This window comes from Thermobia domestica, chromosome 9, assembly GCF_964235325.1.
Source record: "Thermobia domestica chromosome 9, izTheDome1.hap1.1, whole genome shotgun sequence".
Lineage (NCBI taxonomy): Eukaryota > Metazoa > Arthropoda > Insecta > Zygentoma > Lepismatidae > Thermobia > Thermobia domestica.
Window position 1 is genome coordinate 68,544,064 of NC_137462.1, and position 22,756 is coordinate 68,566,819.

At 34.5% G+C, this 22,756-nt stretch overlaps 1 protein-coding gene across 9 annotated transcripts in view; it reads left to right on the top strand.

Annotated features, from left to right (window-relative positions):
* The window catches only part of LOC145694717 (uncharacterized), a 245,130-nt gene that overhangs the window by 195,430 nt on the left and 26,944 nt on the right, over window positions 1-22,756 (top strand). For all 9 annotated transcript variants that reach the window (XM_081771246.1, XM_081771247.1, XM_081771248.1 and 6 more), the window contains 4 exons: window positions 1,652-1,783; window positions 6,355-6,599; window positions 10,828-11,001; window positions 17,603-17,720. In XM_081771246.1, the coding sequence (XP_081627372.1) occupies window positions 1,652-1,783; window positions 6,355-6,599; window positions 10,828-11,001; window positions 17,603-17,720 (669 nt within the window). The remainder of the gene's footprint in view (window positions 1-1,651; window positions 1,784-6,354; window positions 6,600-10,827; window positions 11,002-17,602; window positions 17,721-22,756) is intronic.

Below are 22,756 nucleotides of genomic sequence, written 5' to 3' on the forward strand. Positions count from 1 at the left end.
CAACTTCAGACGTGTCCTGCAATATATTTCAGCATTCACGTTTTCTTCCTGTTCCAAATAATCTGTCAGTATACACCTAATACGTCCTAGAATACTATGCACAAAATTTTCCCGGATGAAGCAACCACTTTGAAATTCTTCCATGGAGAAGATGAATGTTTCCATTCCATGGATGCCTGCTTCCTTGAGGGAGTGAACAGATGCAATATTGTTTCATGACCAGTCACTATTTTCACTATCCGATGAGGAAAATTGTCTCCCTCTGCTGCGTAACACTGCGGAATACTCAGCGATGTCGCCACTCGGTTTGTCTTATGGCTCACGGATAGTTCCCGTGGCATCCATTTTGCGCATACTTTCCTATGTTTCAGAACATTATGAGCGTAATTACCTTCAGTCCACACGAATAGTCATCCACACAAACACAGTTCACCTCAGTTGTTAAGATATTGGGTCTCACTCTGTCCAGGGTTGTTGTTAAAAATACTTGTCCGTCTTATACATTGCCTTGAAATTGACCCCTCTCCATACACATAAACAGTATGCCTATGAATCTCAGCAGGTATAATGTTTTTGGTCAAAAAAAAAAAAAAAAAAAAAAGCACCGCTGACCTCATTCCTACTCTTTGACCAGTTATTCACGAGTCACCATTTTAAATGGCCGCTTTGCGAATATACATGGCCGGAATCCGAAGTCCTCAAATAAGCAACAAGATAAAATGTTATTAATCTATAAATAAGTTTTCTTTACGTTACAGTGAATAACGAAAAAGTTATATGCTTTGTAACCTTTTTAGATCATCTCTCATAATAAATTGTTATAATGAGACTAATAATCCAAAAGTCGCTCGATAAGAGTAATAGAAACGCCCAAATAAATATTTTACTTTCTAAACTTGCGGTATAAATGTGCTGTTATTTAAGCTGACAAAATTGCATTTTGAAGTCTTATCTGTGCGTATTCACATGTGTTACATCCAAGTACTTTTGTGTTTGTGTGCTCAGACGATGCTGCCATTAGTGAGACATTTTCGTTCAAGTCTTCTAAAGGAAAAGAAGCTTAGACAGCTTTATCCATAAAATGAACCATCAATTGCTCTTTCTTATTGGAAGGAGTCTAATGGAAACTTAGAAGTGGGTGAATATTAGTTCCAACAATGATCTACTTTGAAGACTTGAAGGGGATTAGTGTATTATTAACGATATTTGTCCTTTGTATTAAACACAAATATCTTAATTCTCATTAATTATGAAGTAAATGAATTAGTCTATAATTAAATGCTTATTCCTAATTTCAGTTTTTATCTTACCAACTTATACTAGTATAAAATGAAATAAAAATATTTACCTTTAGAGTTGTTTTTAATCCTATTCAAACCAATTTTTGAAGCCGGTATTTCGTTCTTTTGGTATTCTACGGACTTTGTCGAGGCTTCAGCTTCCTGTAGCAAATAAGTAAGATTTTCCTAAAACAAAAAAATCAAACTTAACCTGCTAAAGAAGGTGAACCCCGACAAGGTCCGCGGAATATTAAAAGGACGAAATATCGGTTCAAAAATTAGTCCTTATTTGTTTTATTGATACCTTAATAATCTCTGGTGTTGAATTCTAAAAAGAATTACTTATTTTGCTACATCTTATTCTGTTATAGGAAACAGTAAAATCATTAGAGAAGCAAGTGGAAGAATTAAACCAAAGCAGCTCAAAGACAACGACCGAATTACACGAGCAACAGGTGAAGCTGAAGAGTGAAAGAGATGATCTTGCAAAGGATAAGGAAGAGGTAAAAAAAAAAAAAGAAAGAAAAAAAAAGCTTAGTTATCAAATGGAAGTTGCTGTTATAGATACATCATATCAATTTGTGAGGTATCAAATAGGAGACATTTAAGTTCTAGCTGGTAATACATTGAAATTTTGAATTCTGGTATCTATTCAATTTTGAATCGGGGTGCAGAAAATTAAGTTTTTTTTTTTCTTTTCAGAGAGAGAAAGTTCAAATCCTAAGTTTTTCTGCTCATTCACTTCATTTGTTTGTTTAAGTTTAGCGCTTTGTCACCAACGAGGCTATATGAGATGTGGACCTACAGTTTAAGGTTGAATCCGAACCATCGTAATACGTTCAAATCTAAATGGTCTCCCAAGAATCGAACACAGGTCCACATGCACCAAGGATTCATGTGGTAGTCACTAGATCAGCAGGTAGAGCTATTCACTTTGTATGCGTAGCATATGTTGCATTTACCTATAAAGGTAAAATTCCTTTCTCCCTTTTGTTGTGTTAGTCGTAGAACTCTGGCGTTAGTTACGTGTCATCAGTAATTGTTCGGTACAGAATACCTTTAACATGTTTTCAAAAGAAAAATGTACAGTAGAGTTATAGAATAATCATTTTAATCGATCAGCCAATTTTTATCTCAAAGAATGAAAGGAAAAGATATATTTTTAGTCTATGTGATGTCACTGGAAAACAAGCAAATAAGTCACTCTAAAAATCGTAGGACTTATTCTTTTACATGCAAAATCTACATACTATTGGAAACATTTATCACGAATCAACGGTACAACTGTTATAGCTAATGATTATTTTACTATTTTGTTATTATGTTCTGAATATAAATCCATATACATAAAAAGAGCTATAACCAGTAATCCGTTATGCATTTGATATTTCTGTGTTTGATCCTAGAATCTGAAATTGAAATCTATGGGACTTCACAGGAAACAAGGAGGTATTACGATGGCAATTGAAAATAAGAATGGGAAGGTAGTCAGGGAGAGAGGTGAAGTCTTAGGAAGATGGAAGGAATATGTTGAGGATTTATATGAGAATAGGGATAGTCCATATGACCTAGATGTTGAAGTAGAAAATGAAGTGCACGAGGATGATAAAGGGTTTAGTATTCTTCGGGATGACTAATCGAACGCAATGACTAATTTACTGATCGAATTCATAAAGAATATGGAAAACAAGGACAAGAAAGGATTGCTCCGACTGTGCAATGGAATATATGGATCAGGAGAATGGCCAAAAGACTTCCTGAAGATTCATGTTACTGATGGCTAAAATATCGAATCCAAAGAATTGTGAGGATTATGGAACTATTAGTCTCATATCTCATGCAGCAAAAATGTTGCTTCGAGTTCTGAACAGAAGGTTATATGGAAGAACAAATAAAAAGTTGAGGAGGAACAGTTTGGGTTCAGGAGAGGTAAGGGCACAAGAGATGCAATTGGATTGTTGAGGGTAATCGGTGAAAGGTTTATAGAAAAGGGGAAATAGGTGTATATGGTATTTATTGATCTAAGGCTTTTGACCGTGTAAATTGGACACTGTTGTTGGAAGTTCTAAAGAAAGTTGGATTGGAATGCAAATATCGAAGATTCATAAGAAACTTTTATATGAGCCAACAAGTAAGTGTTAGAATAGGGGAAGAAATGACAGAGGGGAGTGCAAATAGAAGGGGAGTTCGACAGAAATGCTGTCTCTCGCGAACATTAATATCTACCTAGAAGAGATAGTGAAAAAGAGCGTACAAAATGAAGATGGAATTTCGGTAGGAGGTGTATAAGTGTATACGGTTTGCAGATAAGATGGCGCTTTTTGCGGAATCTGAAGAGAAAATCAATGAAATGTTAGAAAACTTGATGAAGGGTTGTGAAAAATGTGGAATGAAAATAAATGTTAGAAAAACAGAAACTATGGTGATTGGAACGTAGCGGTCGGTATCAAATATGTCAAATACGTAAGTAGGAAAGAAGAAAAAAGAATAAATGACTAGTTTTCGATACCTGGGTAGTATTATTAGTAATGTATGAAATATAAAAGTAAAATAAAAGCAAGGATAGAAATGGCAAAGCCTTTAGGAGGAAGAAAAGACTGTTTTGTTGAACCTTGAATAAAGAGTTCAGAAAAAAGACTCATAAAATGCTTCGCATGGAGTATTGTTCCATATGGGTCAGAAACATGGATATTACGCAAAAATGATGGAAAACGACTGGAAACTTTCGAAATGTGGATGTGGACAAGAATGAAGGGAATTAGCTGGGTCGAGCTGAAAACAAATGTGAAGGTATTAGAAATGGTAGGGGAGAAAAGAACAGTTTTAAACATTATTAAGAAGAGGAAGAGAATCAGTTTGGGACATTGGCTAAGAAGGAACTGTCATGAGGGGCGTGCTAGAAGGTATAGTGGCAGGAAAGAGAGGGCTAAGAAGACTATATTAAAGGATGATATCAAAGTAGAAATATCGTACGTGAAAATGAGGAGGTTAGCGGAAGACCGTGGAGCATGGAAGCTTCTCAGTTGCGGGAAGTGACCTGCCAATACTGGCTGAATACGTATGATGATGATGGTGCCTAGTGATTGACATTTGAACCAGGGGAATGCATTCTGAGACTTCGACTGAATTCTTTTCGTCTACATTGTGTTTCTCGAAAGAGTAGTCCGTTAATCAAGAAATACTTGAAATGCTTTTAGATTGTGCAGAACCCACATTTTAGGATAAATCCATTAAGTTCTGTATGATTGGGGAAGATAACAAGAAGTTGAAAGTTTTTGTTTTACTGATTTCATTCGGAAATGTATTTATTTATTGTTTGTGTTGTAGACATTAGTTTCATTTCATTTATAAAACAAATAGACTTTCAAAAGAAAAGAGCGACATCAAAATGACCATGCAATAGAAATCAGAAAATTAGGAACGTAACACCTTTTCATGCCTGTAGTTAATTTTCTGGACCTTTTACTGTTTATAGGGAAAAAAAAATATTCAAATCAAGATCTGTAAAGATACAGAGGGCACCGGATACATACACTGAAATTCTGTACATAAAGATAAAATGAAAACGAGCATTTTAAAGATTTTTTTTTCTTGAGGCCTTAAAACTATTTTCGAGTGATTGTGCCAGAGTAACTGAGATTAATAAAATCAAAACAGTTTTCTGCTTTTGTTGAGTGCTTTGTTAAGTTTGAAGACTGCGATATATCACTAACTGACTTCTGTCAAATACACTGATGCAAATCCTGGGGGGATAAGGGGGACATGTCTCCCAATCTTGGAACTGGAGGGGGGCTGTTCCCCCAATAATCTTTTTTAGAAATGTGATGATTTGTGCCCGACTGCCTCAAAGGAAAGTGAGATGAGATTGATGTCCCTTAGCTTGTTCCATTTTTTTAAAAAAGAATCGTATTCTTTAATATTTCGAACTGAACTTTGTGTCCTGGCGCATTTAGGTCGCATCAATCTGTATTAATTTCACTTGGTAGTGATATGTACCACTACTTCATCTACATCGCCTGATACATAATATACAACAGGTTCACCTCAGAAATCAGATTTATCTACCATAACATGAGTCTCATCTTCTTCTTCCCCCCCCCCACCTCACCAAGAATAAGCCTCAAATCTGCTCGCCTCCCAATGTTGAAGACAACTCTACTCCCCTGATCCTCCATAGCATTGTTTTTCAACTTAATAAATATTTTGAACATCGCTTAAAAAATATGGGAACGATTTTACTCGTCCCCACCAATGTTGAAGACAGATTTGCGCCGATGGTCAAAGGATCGCCCAAAATATTTCCTCGGAACTGAATAATAATTGGTAAAACATGTAGAAGCACTAACAGTAATGAAACTAAACTTTGAAAACACGGAATTTCAACACCTTTATTTTTCAAAGTAGAATCTTTATTTTTCAGTATTGACATATCTAGAAAGCTGTGGGGTGTTTGTTATACAGGGTGTCTATCGGTCACGAAAGTCACAAAATCAGAAAACGGTCATGAAAGTCACGAAATTTAACTTTTTGGTCACGATTTTTTTAACTACAAATGTAAGTACAGATTTGAAAATTTCGTTCTATAAAATGTCAAAATTCACCACCAAAAATGTCTATGGTCGGCTTTAGACGCTACCAAATCGCAAGCAATGTACGTTTCTATCGCGTGGATGAAAATTCGGCCTAATTCGCACCCAAATTTGCTCTTCAAAAGGTTAGGAAATTTTATGATTTGGTGAAGAAAAGATCACGAAATTTCATTTTGGAATTTTAGTAGACACCCTGTTATAAATCAGTGCGCAAAAATGCAAACTTTTACTGTTTAATTAATCAAGATTTTGTTGAAAATTGGAAAGAAATATTAAAGACAGTATCAGGGAGGTGTGAGAGAAGTCATCACAAATATTCAGAAATTGGCTTCCTTTTGTAGTGGAAAGGACAGTGTCAATTTCTGTTGAGTCTCATTATGGGCGCTATGCGTATAGTAAAATCTTAAATTGACTCTTAATGATTATTTGTGTAATCATTATTGGGTTAGTGTGTACATTCATTATTTATATTATCTTATTTACAGCTTGTAAAATCCAAGTTAGAACTTGAGACACAACTGAAAAACTTAGAGTGCACATTAGCGGACGAGCGTATGGAAAAGGATAAGTTAGTGACTATTGTTAATCAAAAAGAGGCCCAGATGTCGAATGTCACTAAAATGGTGGAAGATATGAAGGCAGAAGCAGACAAGCATCAAGAAAACTTAGCAAGGGAATTAGAGAAGGCACGCAAACAAACAGAGGCTGTAGAAGAAATGGAAAAGGAATTGTAAGTATCCTTTTATGTGTAAAATCATTCTCTCTTTTTAAACTGTATTTTGAATTTAGATCCTTTTTACAAATTCACCCACGATATTAAGTATCAAAAACCGTCAAGAGCAGTAGAAATTTCATCGTTCGCATTCCTTTCAAGTGTCGACTGAAGTGGCTTATTGTCAAGCAAGTGTTTCTTCCAAGACTGTGATCACAGCAGGTGTAATAACGTTTTTCAGTTTATCAATTTTATATATATATATATAAAATATACTGGCGCCCACGGACCACAGAGTACTATTCTACAAGTCAAAATAAAGCAAATATATATATATATTTGTATACGTTTCGGATCCTCGTCTGGAGACGTGAATTGCACTATGTGAAAACGTCGCAGATAAAGAACCATACAGTAGACCTACCAATCTATCAAATAGTTACATCGATTCTTTCTAGATATCAGTTAAAGTCGATATAGATTAACACTAGCATCACTTACTAGTGTAGCAATCGATGTAACTCCTTGATGCATTCGTAGAGTAATGCTAATGGTTCCAAGTTATCTTCGACGTTGCCACATGTTGAAATTTTAATTTCCCATAGTGGCTGAAGGAGGCTCTTGAGGGTATAACTTCATATAGTATTTCCTCTTTATTTTGACCTATAGAAAATACTGCTCTGTGGTCAGTGGGCGCCATTCACGGATCACAGAGCACTATTCTATATATATATATATATATATATATATATATATCAGGATTACAACAAAATGTAAGATGGGAAACCCTCTCCAAATATGATGTTTTCAATCTAAAGTGAAGGAATTTGTTAAATCGGATGAGCCGCTTGGGCTGTACACTCTTGATGCGCTCAATGTTAAATGAAAACGTTGCTTCATGCTGTGGTGTACTCATGTTGTGGGTGCAGGTAAATGGCAACGTTGCATTTTCATTTAACATTGAGCGCATAAAAAGTTAACAGCCCAAACGGCTCGTCCGATTTAAAAAAAATCCTTCACTTTAGATTGAAAACATCATATTTGGAGACAGTTTCCCCTCTTACATTTTGTTGCAACTCTGATTACCAGTAATTGAATTCGTTGCTAGAGTTACACATTACAAAAACAAGCTGAAAACATTTTTCATAATGTACAATGTGCAAATAGATATGTCATTTTGCACCAATCCTATACAAGTTCATTTTATTTTAAATAAAAAAATAATAATAGAGAATACTACGTAGAAAAAAATTTTAAGTGTTGTTATCTGACCTTAAATTTTCCATGTTGTTGAATAGATATTACATTCATATTTGTTTGTGTAGGGTCACGTTGATCCTTGGTAGTAGCCTAGTCTCAGTCCAAATTGTATAACGTGAGATGTAAAATTAAATAAATAAGAAACGTCTTCATGTTTCCTGTATACTTGCTTCGTCAGTGCCTTTTAAGCTTAGCTGAGTTATAATAAGATTTCTTGATCTCTGCCGTTTTTCAAATCCATATACTTTTTGTGTATATTTTATCGTAAAGTTATCGTGTTTAAAAATGGTTGAGGTGTTTTTTTAAGTTTTAATCCCTCCCCCTTGTGAACAACGAAACTTTATGAAATATATAAACCTACAGTTTAACGTACGATCGAAACCACTTTAGTTGTATTTTGGTCCAGTGAGTAGCATTCGGGTAAATGCATTAGCACGGTAAGCCTATGAACCGAGTACGATTCTAAGTCTAGTCATGCATTCTTTTACTCTTTGTATAGTGAATTTATACTGCAGAGGAAGTAGTGTGATATAAAATTGGTTATTTCCTCCATCTTTAATATACCAGTACAATATACAAGGTGTTACAAAAATGTGTCTCAATATTTGGGGAACAGATTTCTCACATCAAAATAAGAAAACAAGTTCATATGGACTTGTGTTCAAAAGTGGATAATTTTGAGCACAAGTCCCGGTGTTCTCCCGTTTCCTCCCACTTTCTTCAGTCCACCATCTTATTCATTACTAATCATCAACTTCTTCTTTAGCCTAACCGGCATAACCGTGGGACGTAAAACTCAAAGATTTCATTTCATTTTTTTTCAACTGTCGGCGATCTCTGTCAGTCAACAGACGAGGTCGGCGTGTACGCTTTTGTGCTTTACGTGTCCCTTCACGTTTCCACTTCACTATCACATCAGACACAATGGATCTAGGGATGTTTAGGAGTGTGGAAATCTCGCGTACCGACTTCTAACACAAGTGACACCCAATCATTTGACCACGTTCGGAGTCCGTGAGTTGCGCGAAGCGCCCCATTCTGCTATCTCACGATGTCTAATGACTACTGAGGTTGCTGATAATGAGTACCTGGCAGTAGGTGGCAGAACATTGCACCTAATATGAGAAACGTATGTTTTGGGGGGTGTCCGGATACTTTTGATCACATAGTGTAAGATTAGAGCCTTTCTATTTCAAGTGTGCCCTTGGAAGAAAGTTGAAACATCTTTCGTCCTCACCCCTTGCTGACCTTTGTATTTTCCAGTTTTTGGCAATATTTCCGAACAATTATTTTTTTCTAATGGGTTCAAAATTGTAGGAAATTTTTCATAGCACAAGGAAGATATCTCTATAATATATATATATTATTTTAACATATTTGATTCTGGCCTCGTTATTTTAACACTTCCTGCCATCAGGCGAGAACTTTATAGAATTGATTAAGATAATTTAAAAGTGTCTATATCAATTAAGCTAACTAGGATTATATTTTAGTTTCTTTTGTAGTCATAACTTCATTCTATGACGGTGCTAACCTTAAGGAGTTTGGATGAATGGTACATATATGTTTGTTGCTACAAAATTTCCCTATTCAAATACAAGAAACATAAGTACTCAATTATCTTAACTCTAAGCTAGTAAATATAAAATAGTTTTCATTTTAAAAGCATAATAAAGTAAAATATTCGAAAATTTCATTTTTTCCAAATTTTCCGTTTTTCCTAAGCTCGGGAAAAAACTGTAAAAAACTGTTTTTTAACCAAAATTTCCTGTTTTTTCCAGGCTTTTACAACACTAGTCTTGACTCGACTACAATTGGTCCTATAGTAATGGAACTGTGGACTTTTAAAGTTCATTTTTTTACGTTTTCGGCACCCTATAACTCGGAAACTATCGACTTTTGAGCACAAATCCATATGAAGTTTTTCTTCTTATTTTGATGTGGGGAATCTATTCCCAAAATATTGTGACAAATTTTTGTAACACCTTGTATAATTCAACCATCAGAGGTGTTTAGTAATGAAAGAATACATGGTTATCCAAGCATAAGAGGAGTCGTTCTGCAATGCATGTGGTTTGAGTGGCTAATCGCTGACATCAGAAGTGATATAGAATATATAACTAATGATGGAGTGGACTGCGTAGTGTAGTGGTTAATACATCAAGACGGTAAGCCGAAGACTCGAGTTCGATTTATGGTCCAATCGTGATTTTTTTTTTTTCAGTCTTTATATATCATTGAATTCACACTTTTAGGGGAATTGGTAGTCCTTTTTTTATGCCCTATATAAGGCATTACATAATGATAGCACTTACTGTATCGTGTTCGTGGAGTTTTACGTTTAGCGTCTCGCACGTGGCGCTCTCTGTAGGATAAATGAGACTGATAATTTCAAGTAGATGTTGAAAAAATAAAAAATGGAAGGAAACTGAGGTGCCCCGAGTCATGGCGTCTTTTTCACCTCAGAGCTTACATGGTATTACCAGGGATCGTACTCATGACCGAATTAGAGGACAGTGCATTCTATTGAACTACTCTTTCTTTCGTGTTTCTTTTTCTCCTAAATTATTTCCAGTACTTCTTATGCAGTGTTTTATGCTTTTGACGGTAATAAAAAGCTCCTATATAGCCGACTGACTAGTACGTGACTCAGATTCGATACCGGGTGAGCACTGACCCAGATCGCGAGGCTGTTGAGAAGCTACTTGAATTAAAACCCCCCAGCTAGAAAGCTAGAAACAGCAGTACATGGTAGCTGACGTGGTAACCACATCATTCAACTACAAGGCGTCTAGCTGTCTATATAACCTTATTGACCTGTAACACCAGTTTGAATAAGTTTTTTTTTTCCTAACCAGTATCCAAATGACTAATAAAAGATACAAAAATGTAACTTGTAAAAGGTTTTGTCTTTGAATTTGTTTTAGAAAAGTTCAAACATGCATTACAAGAATGCAGATAACAGCATGATCTTTAAATCTTTCAGAGAATTAGCGAAATCAAAAACCAAAGAATTGGAAACGAAACTTGCCGATGGAGAGAAAAGGACTGCTGAACTTACAGAGAAATGTGATAAGTTAAGTACAACTGAACAGGAAAATGTTTCACTAAAAGAGCGAGTCTCTAAACTGGAAGAAGAATTGCGTCAACTCAATGAAAGGTAAAGAGATATACAGTATACTTACGAACATTATTGTGGCAATAGTTATATATTTAATAGTAGTGAACTATTTAGCTATGAAATTTCTTCTGAATATAATTTCTATAAAAGTTAACTATATTTGTTACCTTCAGTATATGCTTTATCATAGTGTTATTCAGCTGAAATTCTTGTACGAGGTTCTGATATTTTATTTAAATCTACAAGAAACATACGGTTATTTGCATAGCTTTACCTCATACGTCTTATCCTAGAGGTTAATAGAGATTATAAAAAACGTCGAATATTAACCTATGTATCTTCACGCATAAGATTATACAGTGAAACCTGTCTATGTTGTCCACCATCCGTTCCATTGAAAGGTGGCCAACTTAGACAGGTGGCTAACTTACAGAAAATAAATGTGATTGGCGTATTTTTAGAATAGGATTTCTAGTATTATTTGATTGTAAAATTTTAATAAGCAATACCACGACAGCTACTAATAATGTATATAGAGTAATCATAAGAATACACAGTACTAGAAAAAATACTACAGTATATTTAATATATGCACCTTTTTCTTCCTGAAAACTAGTCTGGTACACTGAATTATTCGGATTGAAAACACAATCACATAAACAAGCTTAAAATCAAAACATATATACGCAGTTTATTGAAATTGGTATTGTAGCACACTGAGTTATTCAGATTGAAAACAAGAAAAGCAAAATTATAAATTTAATAATTTATATGCAATTTATATGATTTTTTTTCGGCAGAGACAAATATTTTCTGTAGATACCTTTCGAAAAGTAGCGAATCAGTTCTTAATAACAAATTTATTCATAGTGGTTCATTCTAGTCGTAAGTCGTTTATTCTTTTTTGCACAAATGAACATCCTAATTTTGTAGTAACTACCTCTTGAGCTACAAGTGTTTCCCTTGGAGCGAAAGACGTTTTGAGAAATTCTTAAGGGAATTCATATCTCAAAACCTCCGCTACCTTTCGACAAGCAGTCAGGTACCAATAAATGGCAATTGAGATGGTTACCTTTAACCTTGAGAATTTTTCAGAATTACTAAAGCTCGCCACTGATGAAAGGAGCCGTTATAGCTAATGGTTTTACCAAAAACAGACAGGGTAAACAAATACGTACAACCATTTCCTGAATTGCTGTATGTGCTTTTTCTTATTCAATCTTCCTTCACCTCCCCTTTGTCAGGGTAGTGTTCTGGCCATTGACCTCCAAGAACAAATCGTGGGAATCTATGCTTCTCTGTCTCTGTCTCCGTCTCCAGCAACAAATACAGAACATTTGGCTCTCATACGGGAGTACGAAAGAGTTAAGAAAAATAATAAAACGGTATTTTATGTGGCCAAGATACGCAGGTAAATTTATCATTATCAACATAGGATAAACATTGCTTCAATGCGGCCAACTTCCAAAAAGACAAGTGACCAACTTACAGAGTAATAAGTAACAAATGTCTTATGGGAAAATGCAGGTTCAAGACGAACCAGGCCAAGATAAGCAGGAGGCCAACTTAGAGAGGTGGCCAGTTGACAGGTTTTACTGTATTAAAGATCTAAAATTGTTATCTGTGAGTTGCATCATGAAGTTTGGAAGACCTACTATATTTCGTTAAACTTCACTGTTTGAGTTCACGAACAGAATTGTTTCTCTGGACTATTTCTTAATCTGGAATTTTTCCATCTTTTCTTGGTTTCATGGAGAAAGATAGCTTCAATACTTAAAGGCAAAATTTAATAGATTTGTAAGTCTATTTACTTCGGAAATTAGATAACTAAAGTATAGTATACACCACATAGAACATGGGGTAGCCATATTTATTTTTCAAACTACTTGTATATGGCATGTATCTTTAGTTCAAAGTAGAATCCCCACCATAATTTTAGAAGAGGGCACTGTTCGATTTGTGCAAAACAGCGATGACACGTTGATTTTTTTTTCTTATTATTTTCTTTCATGAAGAAATATCTTCATTTTGATGGTGGAGCTAGCAAGTAGAACTGTAGAGTGTAGCTGTTGATAATGGCCGCGAAATTATAATTGCTCCTTATTTTTATACGAGCCTTATAAAAAATGGTGAGGACGATAGTGGCAATACAGGAGCAGAACCACTGAATGTTATTTAGACATGCTAAAGAGTTGTTTGCTCCAAGAGTCAGTGTTATCCTCTAATCGAGAGAACTTGCGGTTTTAGTAAGACGGAGCAGCTGTATACCACACAAAGCGTGTAAGCATGGTTGCTTTACGTAATTTGTTTCACGATTTAGAGACGTGGTGTGGCTATTATAGTGTCCGAATGTTGCTCGACTTTACATTTTTCTGTGGAAACATTTGAAAGGTACTGTACGCACTATATAACTATCCTCACTTCATAAACTTAAACATTGCTCAACAATGAAAATGAAAACCTGACAGCTTGTAATGGCAAGCCTCAGAAAGCGACTCCCAACATTGTGTGCATTATAGGGTGTCCAAAAGTGTTAAAACACCCAGATAAAAGGCAGGATTTTAAAAAAATCGCAAAAGTAACTGTAGATTAATAGTGCAGGCAGGGAAATATCTTCTCGGACATGTCGATGGCCGCGTCTTGAAATCCACCATTATGAACTCACTTTCATTTTCTTAAATGGAAACCATATATTGTGATACCTTGTTTTTATGTATTTCTCAGAAATTCAATGCTGTATTTGCTTTTGCTTTATCATTTATCTTAACGAAGTTATGGCTGTTCTTTGTTTTCTTGGTATCGTTTCAAGTGACTAAGATAACATGCCCATGACGCAGGCAAAATGCATTTAGATCATTATGATGTCAGGAGAATGAAGCACAAGAGTCATTGCTGATTTTAACAACCGTCATCCAGATAGGGCACCCATTAGTCATACAAAAGTAAGCAAGTTGATCAAGAAATTCAGGGAAATATGGTCCATGGCCACCAACAATCAAAATCAGTCAAGCCATGTACGGCAACTTTGGAAACAACTTCAATAGCAGTGTTGTCAGTATTTAACAAGGGTCCGAATCGAAGCTCTCGTCGTTTGTCCCAGGAAGATGATGTTTGTAGCACATCCATCGTGCATGTTTATCCCTGTATATGTGACACCTCTACAAGCCACATGTGCATCAACATCTGTTAGAGGATGACTCCGATCGGCGTTTAGAATTCACGAAATGGGCAACAGAGAAAATACGCCAAAATCCCCATTTCGCCTATGATGTGTAATTCACAGATGAGGCCAACTTTTACGTTTCTGGGAAGGTCAACAAACAGAATGTTCGCTCCTGGTCGGACACCAATTCTTATTACTGTGAAGCATCTCTGGCGTTCCTAAGAAAGTGATAGTGTGGTGTGGTATGGGGGACCCGTGTTGTGAGTCCTTTGCTTATCAATGGCACCTTAACAGCAATCGAGTATCGTCGAATTTTGGAAGAAAATATCTTGCCATCTCTCTTACCTTTAGATGGGACATTCTCTGTTTTCTACCAACACGATTTCTGCATTATGAAATCGTGTTCATGAAGATTCGGATGTGCTGTTTCCCAACTCGTGGATCGGTAGACGTGGTGCTGTGGAGTGGCCACCACGTTTCCCTGACCTCAGTCTTCTAGATTTTCATCTTTGAGGACATCTTAAGTCTGTTGTGTATTCAGTGAAAATTCGGGATATTGACCACCTAAGAAACGCATTACAAATGTATGTGCAAGCATACCTGAAAGCACTTTGAGCAGGTCTTGGATGAATGGGAAGAAAGAATAACTCTGACAATTCCACGAAATGGACAACACATCGAACACATCCTTTAATTGGGAGAAATGTATGGTATGTGTCTGACGTTGTGAAAAGCAAGAAACAGTCATAATTTCGTTATGGTAAGTGATAAAGCAGAAACAAACAGCGCTGAATTCCTGAGAGAATCTCAGATGAGAACAAGATATCAGAACATATAGTTTTCATTTAAGAAAATGAAAGTAAATTCAAAATGATGCATTTCAAGACTGTGTACATCAACATCACATGTCCTAGAAAATTTTCCCCTGCGTGTACTACTAACCTACAGTATTACTTTTGCAAATCTCTTAAAATCCTGCCTTTTACAAGGTACATCCAGAAAATAAAGATAGTTTAGTTATACAAAGTGAAAAGACACAATATTTATTGGAAAAAACAATTCTGTTACAAATCTGAAGTTCATTCACTTCTCTACATAATCACGACGTTCATTAAACATCTGTCGTATTTATTCACGAGCTTCAGAATTCCCATGTTCTACTCTGCTACCACCAGTTCATTAAGCCAGGTATCACATTCTTGACATGATACCACACAGATGGAGACGCCTTTCTTGATCGGATTGTGACTGGTGATAAGACTTGGGTGTGACATCATCTCAGGGAACAAGTGCCAATCACTTTAATAGCATCATCGCTCATCACCCAAAAATCCGAGCAAATTCAAACAGACTCTCCCAACACGAAATGTCATGGCAACCGTCTTTTGGGATCGTAAAGGTGTTCTTTTGGTGGATTTCATGCCAAAAGGCACTACAATCAATGCAAATTGGTATTGCGACTTCCATCTTTTCCCTAAGCTGAAAGATTTTCTGGGTGGTAAACGTTTCAGAAATGATGAAGAGTTAGTGAATGCAGTGACCACTTGGCTTAATGAACTGGAGGCAGAAGAAAAACGTGGAAATTCCGAAACTCATGAACAGATACGACAAATGTTTAAGTGAAGGTGGTGATTATAGAGAGAAGTGAAGGAAGCTTCAGGCATATAAGGATTTTTTCAATAAACATTGTATTTTTTATTTTGTATAAGTAAACGGTCTTTATTTTCTTGATTACCCTCGTGTTTGCGCGTTTTCACATTTTAGCACCACTCTGTATAATGAAGACCACTCGAAAAACATTACTTTCAGATAAACTGAATCAAGTTGAATAGTTATGTAGACAGAATCACGTTAGTTTGTATATTAGTGGTACACCATTAAAAGTTCACTAATAGAATACTCTTGTTTTTGTTTCATCCGTCACGTGTTTCTGTCCATTCTTCTATTAGACAATATCTGATGGAAGTGAGTCATAATAATCCTGACTTGGTTGAATTAGTATATGATATGATCACTGACGAATTTTTGTTTCTGTGACGTTGAACGTGCAGTGCAGTTCCTTACGTCTTAGAGTACTTTCGATGGCAGAAACCCGACAGGTCAATGCCACTTCTTCCTTATGCCAGTAGGAAACTCAATGTAGTTTGGATCCCACGTTTAAACTGTAGATGCATGTCTCGTATAGCCTCACTGCTGAACGGGATGTTAAATTGTAATCAACCAACCAATCATCTTTTTCACACAGGCTGACATGATCATGTGATCTAAGGCATCTGGCGACTGGCGATCGAAACAGGATGAGTTCGAATCCAGCTCAGGAAATGTGTTATTGTGTATTGTCCTTTCACTATTCATATCTTTCTATTCATTCGTTTCTCATTGTCTTATTTTGCCTGCTAAAATAAAAAACTCTTTAGTATGTCTACTTACCATTCAGAAATTCCGCCAGTGCATTGGCGAGATTGTTCTCACAAAAATAAGGCATATTTATATGGCAAAATGACATAGAATAGTAAAGAGCTGATTTCCGGCTATGCAGAGATCTCTGGTGAAGCTTACGAGAATTCTCAACGGCTGAGTAGTGATGGTTCTACTGGTTAATTCCCCGTCAAGACGAAAATGTTTCGTCATGAAAAGAAGATGAAGAAAAGTCAACATGCCATGTTTTTGCACAGTGTTGAAGAGTTCGAACAGTGTTATATAGAAATAACGTAAGTAAAAGGCTAATAGTCACTGCAAGAAACAAATTATATCACTAGGAAGTACTTTCGAAGAACATCGCCTTCATCTTCAGCTTAGGTACACTTCGAAAAGGATTTAAACCATAGGAAAGAAATTATGGATAAGTAAAAATGCTGAAAAAGAATTTTAAAAATATGCGAAGCAAAAATCTTCTTGTCACTAAAAATAGACTATATGTTAATAGTCACGTATAGCTTTATACGCGTGTTATATAGCTTTAAGCACTTTGTTGTTTATACATAACTGTTCGTAATTTAATCACCTATATTTTATACACTTCACCTCGTACCTCCTTGATGAATTTCCATTATAACTGGTAATTTTATAATTAAAAAGAAACAGTTTCTGCACAACGATCATTTCTTCTTTCTCTTCTTTCTTGCTCTACTGATTCCTTTTTTGGGATGTTTGTTCTTCCTTGTCCCAATATAAGAGAGAGAAAAAAAGTAATTTTGACTACCTGCACAATGTAAATTTGTTTTCAAAACAAGATGTCAATAAGTTCCAACAAAAGTTGAAAGACAAGCGGGAGTTGAGCTACACAACAATGTGGAAATGTTGTTTCTTTCCTCTAGGAAAATTAAATCATTCTTCAACATTGTTAGTAAAAGAATAAATAGATTTTTTTTAAATATTAGGACCATAGTTAGTATTCATTATAATTCATCTCTACATAATCTTAATTTGAATGTACAGTAAGTCTTGTTAGTATAATTAAAGTGTTCAACATTTTAGGAATGAAGAAATGAAGGCAGCTCATACGTCTGAGTTAGAATCGCTGCAGAAGAAATTCACAGAAACTGAATCACTTCTTCAGCAAAGACAAAAGGAGATTGAGAAACAAGAATCAGAGGTGAGAATTGTTTGATGCTTTAACAATTTTTCAATGGTGTAACAGCAATAAATTGCTAATTAAGTTAAAATATTTTTACACTTGCTAACTTAAATAATTTTTTTATGAGAGTAAGAACTACAAACTGGTTATATTGTTTCCTTTAAATTTAAGGAAATACATGCCGCTTGGTTACTCGAATGTAGCTTACATATAAATGTTTATTCTATCAGGCCTTGTTTCTATATTGTCAAACTAAACACAAGAATACACTGAACAAGACTATGTGATAATATATATAAAACACACAATCACGTAACATTTTCAGCACAATAACTGTATCTTCATCAGACTTCCACTCCTTCTGGCTACTTAGAAATTGATCACCTCTTATATACTCCGGGAAGAGTGGAAGTCTGATGAAGATACAGTTATTCTGTTGAAACTGTTACGTGATTGTGTGTTTTATAGTATATTATCACATAGCCTTGCTCAGGGTGTTGTTACGAGTATTTAATTAGATACTAGGAGATCAAGTTTATTAGGACTTTCAGTTAAAGAGTTTGTTTTTTCTTTCAAGAACTTTGAGATACTGTTGTTCAAAACTCATTTCTGAAATTTTTAAAGGTAATTTGTAAGTATTCACCGTATGTGTATCCATGTTGAAATATCGATTACATTTAACATTTTCTTTTGAATGAAGATATACTATTCAAATCAAACCGTATATGCACTTTAACGAATAATAGCAAAATAAATTATCGTAAGTATTTCGTCAATTAAATGTTTATGAAAGTGGAAAAATTAAAATTTTGAAATGTCGTATTTCTTCGAATGATTATGTATGAGAAAGTTGCGAAGATAATGAGTTAATGCATGAATTCGCAACTAATAGTGAATTCGTACAAATGTTAAAAATAAAGTTGGCAGATATTTTTTCTTTCTTTCTCTTCTTTCTTTTTTTCTTTCCTTTCTTTCTCTCTCTCTCTCTCTCTCTCTCTCTCTCTCTCTCTCTCTCTCGTGATAAACAGGAATCGATTGACAACCTCAAACCAGCAGCAAATCTAAGACTATAAGTCTCATAAGCTGTTGTCCGGTGGTTCATTTTCTGATTGTTAGTGATGAGCTTGGTTCACAATGGCCAGAGAATATTTGTCGTGTAGCTGATAAAGTGCCTTAGTTTGTCCCACACAAATTTCCTAATTCATTTATACTTTCATATATTTTTAAAACATACCAGAACCAAAAGAATACTATTTTCTTAAGTATTCTGCTCGAGTTTTCCCATTGAATGTTTCATGTTTATTTACAATGTATTATTTTCAAGCTAGAAATACATATTTTAGATAATATCGCATAACATCAATATGAAGTGTTCTCTTTTTCATATCACGCATTTAGGTTGGTGTGTTGATTGTAGTTTAACGTTTCTTTCTTATACCAAAGCTATATGGGACGAATCTAACATTGAAGTGAACTTCGAACCACTACTTGCGTTTATATTCAAGTACAACCAAAAATAGGACCAGAGGGCACGCGTACAGAAGGGACACGGCCACACATCTTTTTTTTTTCGCTTAAGAACTTTAATATCAGCAGTAGAGCCATTAACTTCTTGAAAGGTGATACTGTTCTAGAAGACAACCTACGTTCGAAGAAATATGGTAATTTCCAAATCAGCTTATAACTAGATGTTCTACTTAAGCTTGCATGTTTTAAATTTTGAAATTTTTCGCAGCGTGCCAAGCGAGGAAAAAGGTGAGTGCAGTGATGTATATATTTAAAAAAAAAAAAAAAAAGTTAATTGTGAAGAAGTCAAGTGAAGGCGTTGTATATTGAATTACCGTATTTCGTTGAATATAGGTTGTATTTTATTATTTTATTATTAGATGTGCACTTAATTAATGATTATTATGTGTTTTGGTAATCATCTACACTGCACATTACTACATTTTTCTAATTCTAGGAGGGCCGTACGCAGAGAAGAGTTAGGGAAGGCTGTGTGGTTCATATCCTCCCTTTTTCAAATTTGCAGTACGAATTAGTATTACATATTGGAACGAAAAGCAATAGTGTTTCAACGATTGTCTATATTCCAGTATTATTCCGTAACATTCATATAATATATTTTAAATATTTGGGAAAAATACAGGATATTCTCTGGAACATATTCATAAACAAATGTGTATAAGACGTTCTTATAAAACCTCGAAAGCCGCTCATTACTCTGTATGATACAGCAATGTTGTCAGCATATGCTATTATTTCGAGAAATGAAAAGTACGGATACACTAATATTTTTGCTTAACTGTGATTGTTGAACCCGTGTCTTCCTGCACTGAAGGCATGTGTTCTAACAATAAGCCACGAGGCTCTCTGGGAAGTTGTTGGAGAAATACAGATTGAAGATACCAACTCACTCGTCCTACAATTCCGATTTAATCCCCAAGACTGATTTCTTTCCATAATTGAAAATCAAACTGTGATTTCTAAGCTGGATGCGTTTTTCTATGCTGGAGAATCTTTCCATTGTTATTACCCAATGCATCGAAGATCTCAATATTGTGGAAAACTAACAGGTATCAGGAATCTTCGAAAATGTTGAAAACTAGTAGTTCAACAGCAGAGAGGCTATTGTATAATTCAGGTCGTTTCGATTTTTATTAAATATATTGAGCTCTGTGTGAGTGTGTATATATGTTTCAAGATCACCCTCGTACCTGTGCTGTATAGAAACAGACCACCATCAGCGTGCCCTTTAAAATATTTCTGCGTACGACCCTGAATGTGATTATTATTGTTGTTTTTAATGTAAAGTGTAACATTAAATGTACAAGTTCGTTGTTATTCAGTCTTTTTAAGAATATTTCAACTTTATATGTTCACTACAACTAGATAATCGCTTACATGTTTGTAGAGTTTCTGTTTCGACTTTGTTTATTCTTACTCCTACCGAGTAGTACCTTTTGTAAGAACCGTTTAATTTTATTAGTCGTATTTTCAATAGGAAATGCAGTTGCTTTGTAGGAGTACAAGCTTTAACCATAGTTCGCTGTTATATAATTTAGCTTTAGTTAATGTTTTAAATTAATTAATAAAAGTTGTTTATTATTATTATTATTATTATTATTATTATTATTATTATTATTATTATTATTATTATTATTAACAACAACAACAACAGTACTGTTTCTTTTGTTCATTTAACTTGCAAAAGTTAATTGAAGTTTCCGTTTAGTTGTATTTATGTATAGCAAAAAGTATTATTGAAAGTAGTAGTATTAGTCACATATATGTAAATATTCGTACTTAGTTTACAAATATATTTATTATATTAACTGAAACTGTGGCATTTATCAATATATTTATATATTTAATTGCCGGAATTTTCAGTTGACACTCTCTTTTCATTAACACAGATCTCTCGTAAAACATAACTGTTTTTTTTTTTTTTTTTTTTTCATCTTCATCATATCATGGCGCCAATCATATTTTGAAAACTCCTACCAATATAGATGCAATAACTGGTGACTTTCTTAAAGAAAGAACGAAAATGAGAAAACATAATTATCTCAATGAGTGGTTCATAACAAATGTAACAATTTTGAATACCTGAATGTTTAAAATGATATTAAACACTAATGCATCTATACTAGTAGGGTTTCTCAACATATGATTGACGCTCGAAATGTGATTAAGATACAGCCTTTTTTTAGTTTACAGTTCCATCTTTAAGTGTAAAGTTTCATCTTTACAGCCATAATAAAGATGAAAGTGCCCTTATAAAGTTCCGGCAGCTAAATAAATAAATATATTAACGTATGCTAAAGTTAATATTTATAATCTTGTGTCAGTTTAATTGTTTAAGTGAATATTTATTATATGTTACAATAAGAGATAAAATTTTGTTTGATGTTGGTATGACTTTTTTAAGGTAAAAATCTGCTATAATTACGTTATATTGAATGTTATCATTACTTAAACATATTTAATAGATTCTAAATAAGCCTCGCGAGACTTTCCTGTAGACTGATGAAGATGGTATACAATTTAACTAAGATAGCATAAGATAGAATGATAGAATTCCTAAGCGTGTTAAAATAGTATACTTGTGATATCGTATTTACCTTTATGTAACATTAACACAAGAGTGTATTACATACCCTTACTCGTGGTAATAATTTGATAGTTAATGAAGTTATTTGGAGTATGATAACATTAGATAATAGAAAGATGTTTCAAGAAAAAGTGTGTATGGGATATTGGTCCCATGGAACGACACTAAGTTCACATGAGACAACCTAAATTTGAATTTGCGTTATTAATTTTAAGTGCTTATTTAGTGAGCTACCGTGTTTCCCTGTAGATACACAGTAGATCATAGGATACAATTCTTTGTTTTATCAATGTCATATAATTTTGTAGCATCTGAAAGTAAGCGGAAAATGAACTGTATCTAGCACGAAGGAGATAGCAAATATTTATCTTAACAGTATTACAATACTTAGAATCCCAAATGCAATTTATCGAAAACCGTGAGTCGTTTATAATTCCTTCTCTTGTTAATGGTTTAATTGAATTCGTTCTAAATTATCTTTTGCATGTGATGTTGATCATATGTTCTTACAGTAATAACTTCATTGTATAGTAGACATTCTCACCACATTACAAATATAGTATAAATATTATAAAATTAATTAAACAAATATATTTTTACAGTACATAAATACGTAATACATAAATAACAAGGTTCAAGCTTGTTAGTCCTTGAGGTCTGATATTTATGTAACTCATCCAAGTGCCCAATAAATGACAAATTTATTGAGTATGTTTGCATTCAATGACATGCTGACCCTTAGCCTTGACAAGAACTTTACAAATTCCAGGCATTTGTTTGATTAATTTGTTCAATTTTTCCAAAGCTATACAACTTCAGTAGCTCTGAAAAGCTTCCAAAGACGTTCGGTATTCTTTGGCATCTATTTACGGATTGTCTTGTCAAGTTCATCTTAAAAAGAGCTCGATGGATAACAAATCCGGTGATTGTGGCGACTGTT